The sequence below is a fragment of the Pundamilia nyererei genome, unplaced genomic scaffold (genome assembly GCF_000239375.1).
Source record: "Pundamilia nyererei isolate P.nyererei 1_Seehausen unplaced genomic scaffold, PunNye1.0 scaffold00003, whole genome shotgun sequence".
Classification (NCBI taxonomy): domain Eukaryota; kingdom Metazoa; phylum Chordata; class Actinopteri; order Cichliformes; family Cichlidae; genus Pundamilia; species Pundamilia nyererei.
In genome coordinates, this window is record NW_005187404.1 from 8,445,104 (window position 1) to 8,451,067 (window position 5,964).

Genomic DNA, 5,964 nt, shown 5'->3' on the forward strand with positions numbered 1-5,964 from the left:
TTTCTTTGACCTTTTTTTTCGAGGGTGGAATGATTGTACAGCACACATCTTTAATTGCTTTGAAAAACAGGTTTGAATTTATTTAGGATTTTCTTTAGAGTCAGAAGCATATGTACAGCCTCAAATAGAGACAGCCAGTGTCTTTTAGTTTGAAAAGACTAAGAACATTTTACTTCTCATTAGTGATCGTGATTTACTGTAACTGGTAGTTTCTTTTTGACAGCACTCATTGGACAGACCAGTATTTAGAACAATGGAAAAGTCCAAGGAAGGCAGTGAAAATCTAAGAAGAAGAATTGTAGATGTGCACAAGTCAGGAAAGTCTCTTGAAGTCATTTCTAAAGAACTGCAGATTCCAGGATCGAACAATTGTCCGTAGGCACAGGTTATTCAGATCTGTCACCACTTTGTCAAACTTTGGATGAAGACCTAAAGAAGACCCTCATCCTCACATGAGAGGCAACTGGTTAAGATGTTTAGGAACAACCCAGGAACCAAAGAGGTTCAGGTCTGCATGAACTAGAAACTGCCAGAAGATACAGAAATAACCACCTTCAAGCTTGACTGAAATTTGGAGTTGCCCACATGGACAAACCAAATGCCTTTTGGGGGAAAGTTATATAGCCTGGGGCTTCTGGAATGGCCTTCCAGAAGCCCCGAACTCAACTCTACTGAAAATTTGTGGACTACGCTTAAAAGCCAGGTCTGTGCCAGGGCACATACCAATCCTATCAAGAAATGTGGTAAAATATCCATGAAGAATTATGCAAGAAACCTGCTGGTGGCAAGCAAATGCATCTACTAAGAGACATTTAACCAAATATTTGTGAGTATACATGTATCTACTTGAGTCTATTGGTATAGTTTTGACTCTGTGTGGATATAAAAAAAAATCCTAAATACATACAATTTGTGCACCCAGTTTTGTTTTTTTTTAACGTTATTAAAAATGTGTGCTGTAAAATCATTCCACCGCAGAAAAAGAACAGTTCAGAGAAATAAGTAAAAGCCCCAACATTGCAGTGACATTCATGCATATGGTGAGTGTATGTACTGCAATGCTTTAAGGTTCATTTGTAGTCATGTTCAGAGATTGAGCATAGCAAAGCAGTTCAGCTGCTGCAGGACGGGGCTCAAACAACACAAAACATCTTCCCGAAATCCAACCTGCATCTACAGTGGCACCTGAAAAATGTCTTGCACGAATAATCTTTAGAAGAGAGTTAAAATATAGGCTGGTAGGTCAGTATGTTCTCCAGTATATGGTTAGTATTTAACAGAGATTACATTTAAGTTGAAACAATTAACTGGCAAATCAGAAATGCATGTAATAATTAAAGTGGACATTTCTAATGCTTACATCTGGCTAATTACAAAAAAAGAAGAACATCTTTAATTTCCTTTTTGTCCCTTTAAGCCAGCTTTTTTTCGTACTTTCGTGCTCTGTGCAGACAGAAAGTTTGGAGGCTGCAGGTGGGTCGAGCTGCTGTGCTCTTCATGCAGAGGTCAGACTAGAAAACTGACTGAAACCAAGCCTTTAGAGCAGTATACACAGGCACAATACAGTGACCTTAATACTTGAAATTTTGGCCGTGTTAAACATGAACCTCCACTGTCACAAGAGACAGTGCACATGGAGCGCAGGTATTTTCAGCTGCTCCCTTATTTCCCAAGAGGTCGCCACAGAGGATGGATCTGCATATTTGATTTGGCACAGATTTTACACCAAATGTTCTTCTTCCTGCAACTTTATCCAGACTAGGAGTACACTAGCTTGTGAATTCCACTGGGGCTTCGTTTGTGTTTGCTCCAAGTTCAAACCCTTCACGTCTTAGGCAAACATGTTTATAACCTTGGAGCCACAACAGCTTACAGGTCTGTGAAAAACTATGTACACTCTCTGATTCAGGAGCTTATAGGAAAACTTGAAGGAATCACCATCTGTGTGACTTTATCAGTCTCTCACATCACTGGAGGAATTTTGGTTTACTCGTCTTTACAGTGTTACTTGAGTAAATTCAAGTTTACAGGCATTCGTTTATGTACAGCTCTCTTTTTCCCAGCACAGGTCCAATCAGGTTGAGGTCTGGCTTTCTTTTTCTGACATTATAGATTTAAAGTTGTATATTTTCTGCTGTGCCTGGGATAATTGTCCTCTCCTTCAGATGTTAGGCGGATGGGAACATTTAACACGCTAACCGAGGCCTGTAGAGTCTGGCATATGTAGCACTTGGGTTTTTGCATTTGCTCAGAATAAATCTGTTCACTGCTGTAAAGATTATGGCATCGTGTTTACACATGCCTGAACGCTCCACACCAGCAAACTGCCTAAACCTCTGCTTTTAAAGGTGTGCACATATTTGCTGGTGATCAGTTAAGTGCATTTGATTAGCAGCACCTGGCTGCTGCTTGCGCTCTTAATTCTCGTGGCGGTAATAAGGCTGTGCTCATTTTTTTCTGAGGCCCTGGAAATGCTCTTTTCCACATGAATGTATACAGAGCATGTGACACAGTAAAAGGAAAATGCATAACCGGTCCACTTCTAAGCCTGTGACATTATGCAGTATGTCAGTTAGGGCTGCCACGATTAGTCGACTAGTCACGATTACGTCGACTATCAAAATCGTCGACGACTGATTTAATAGTCGACGCGTCGTTTGAAGCTTTGTAAGATCACAAAAGATGCAGGAATAAGTAGTAGGATTTAAGAGTGTAATAACGGACTGAAACAGAAGATGGCAGCACTAGATGTACAAGGATGCCAGCTGCCGTTTAACCCCGAAGAAGAAGAAGCTGTGTCCCAGAATTCATAGCGCGGCCCAGCTCAGTTTCCAACGATGGCGGCAGCTAGTTAGTTTTAATGTTACTCTTATTATTCTTTCTGGGTCACAAAATAAACGTTTAACATATTTTCAGGCGAGGATGTAGCTGTGTAAACCTCAAATATCTGCTCAGTTTATCAAGACACCACATATTTTCAAAAGCGCTCCGACGTTTTCGGAGACGTTTGTTACCCACTAGCTCGATAGCTAGGCGGGGGCAAGGCTCACTAGAGCCGTGAGAACACCGGATCTCCTGGCAAATCGTTTTCAAACCCACCGCAGTCTTTCGCTACTCAGGTTAAACATGATATATAAGTCACTTAGATAACTTAAAATGTTATTGTTTGGCTTTTTTATTTTTAGTTAGCACATATCTTAAACACTTAAAGCTTTAAGCTAATGATAGTTATATAAGAGCAGATGCATTATTATTATGCATCTGCTCTTATATACGTAAAACGTATGCTTTAAGCTGTACGTTTTACCTCCAATGGATGCATGATCTGATTAGTCGACTAATCGCAAAAATAATCGGTGACTAGTCGACTATCAAAATAATCGTTTGCCCTAATGTCAGTGCAGCCATGTCCTTGCTTACGAGAATCCACTAAGTTAAAATAATTGTCACTATACCGAGTCTAAATACAACAGTCCTGTAATACACCCGGGCTTCATTAAGTGCTGATTCAGCTTCAGTTTGTGTTCCTTTTAAACTGCATGGCTCTATACTTTATTATGTTTCTGTTATTTTGTTTATATCTGCACACAGCAGCTCATTAGCACCCCAAACTACACACTACAAAATTATCATATAGTTGAATCAGCACCTCTCTGAACAGTTAGAGCATCGTATCCTTCATGGGGTTTGGGTTTACTGCATGTCTGGTGTATGAGACCTCATTAGTTGTCACACTTCCGTTAAGAATTTGGTGTCCTTATTAAATTAGTCTTTGTTTATGCCCCCTGCTCACACACACAGTTTGTTTGCTTTGTCCGGTTTCACCTCATGTCAGGACTCGGTGTGTTTTTTGCAAACTGTGTTTGGTTCCTGCTGTAAGGAAGAGCTGCGAGGACGTCCATCTCTTCTGTCTCCACTGTGGGACAGAACTCAAGTTTAAACCAAGAGTTAAAAGCATTTGTTTCTGAATATTAAGTTATTATAATCTGAGCAAGCCACCATTTTTATCACAAATATGTTGTTTAAACATCATTTTCTTTTTTTAAACATCAGGATCTGGTGTCGTTAAACTGATGCAGATTAAAGGGCAGTAATTAGGCTGTGGTATGCAGCTACAGTAAACAGCATGATTGATTTTGGTTATCTGTAACGTGTCAGTTGTTTATTTCTGCCTTTGATCATTCTGCAGGCTTCCTCTCATGGTTCAGGAACGGTCTGCTGGCGACCGGGATCGGAGTCATCGCATTCGTCCAAAGCGATGTGGGACGAGAAGCAGGATATGGTACGGGAAAGTTATATGTGCAGAAGAGCTGAAAACCAGACCATTTAAGCCTAAGCCTGTTTGTAAAATACGCTTAAAATTTAAATAAAGTAACAAACGGTCGATGCAGCTCTAAATTTAAGATCAAGAGGATTTTTAAACTCTGTTTCTCTCTAGAAGATATTTTTTATCTAAAAATGTAAACATACGTCTGTTGTTTTTGTGAAGTAGAAAACTTTGTAATGGGCACTTGCTGCACTTTTAATATGAATAATTTCACAAGGATTCCTGCAATTGACTTGAAACAGAGTCAAAATCCTTGATATCTAGTTGTAACCAACATCATCATTACCTGACACGTGAGATTAGGCCCTTAAAATTTTATTAAAGAAGACCTTCATGGAATCAATATTAATTGACAGCTGATGGGCATGAATATTTGAAAACTGTCTGAAAACAAAACTTTCGAGCCACAGCAGTAAATCGAAGGAACGCGGTATTATTTATGTCAAAATAAAAGCTGCTGACCTACTTGATGTATTCTCAATGCTAAATCACGGGAACGGTTTGTATAACTTCTGAAATAAGTTTGATGCCAGAAAATCTTCCACTTAATCTTTTATTTTAATCTGAATAATTAAAAGGAAAAGTCGATTCAACCTGCCTCCATGCCAGCTTTAATTACAGTGACTTATGAGGAAATTAATTGGGTTTCTACAATAATACCATGTCAATCTGTTTTTCCTCAGCCTTCTTTATCCTGGGAGGTGCGTGCGTGTCGTTTGGCGGTGCCTCGTATATTGGCAGCCTCTTTGCCTTGCGGAGGATGATGCTGCTGTCTGTGCCAGCACTGCTGTTCCAAGGAGCCGTGGTGGGCAGCGTCGCCCTCTTCTGGCTCTGCGCTGTATCGCTCTACATCGGACGATTAGAGGTGGAGATCATCCACGAGGGAGAGGAGGGAGAGGATGAAGAGGAGTGCCGAGAGTGCCGGGAGAGGCGCGAAAACCGGGGTTACCGTGGCCCCCGCGACAGTGAGGACAGTGACGGCAAGGGGCAAAACAAGTAGAGGTCTTCCAGGAATGCAGAGTGGAAAGCTGTGCATGTGTGCTGCTCCAATTCAGGGTTTCCCTTATTTCTATGTGTGTGGATTTTGTGTACATGTGCGTGTATAAGCAGCCTACATATGCAGGCCATGTGTGAGTCTGTAGATACGATCTTATTATCTGTTGTTATCAAGATGAATATTAATGTGGGGAAAGACTTTTAAGACCTTTTTGAAAACTGGTCGAAGAAATTTGTGAAACACGCTGGTAAATGGGTAGTTTAACTACCTTCGAAAATAAATCAACATTTTGTAAGTTTTGTTATAACTACATGTAGCCAGAGCTGAGTCTCTTACGTCATCAGTCTGAATTGTTTTCTTTTTCTTTTTACATTCTGCAAAGACTCGCTGAGAACGCCACGTTATTTCTTCAAGTTTACTTTTTGCTGCCCTATATCATTTTAATCCTCATTCACAGCCAACTGTTGTTGGGTGCTGTTTGTCTTATTCAGTATAATTAACTGTGAATGACTACTTGAAGTTTTCTTGAAAATGTGGAACTAAAACAAGCTGGATGTGATAAACTGCGAGACCTACGAGGAGGACTGCGGAGTGTGTGTTTCAGGTCTGTAATTTTGTTTTGATCAAAAATCTCTGAGGG

At 40.3% G+C, this 5,964-nt stretch overlaps 1 protein-coding gene across 1 annotated transcript in view; it reads left to right on the top strand.

Moving 5' to 3' along the window:
• Nucleotides 1-5,964, top strand: part of tmem160 (transmembrane protein 160) — a 6,725-nt gene extending 761 nt beyond the window's left edge. The window contains exons 3-4 of the mRNA XM_005720879.1: nucleotides 4,190-4,282; nucleotides 5,011-5,964. Of these exons, the coding sequence (XP_005720936.1) occupies nucleotides 4,190-4,282; nucleotides 5,011-5,327 (410 nt within the window). The 3' untranslated portion in view covers nucleotides 5,328-5,964. The remainder of the gene's footprint in view (nucleotides 1-4,189; nucleotides 4,283-5,010) is intronic.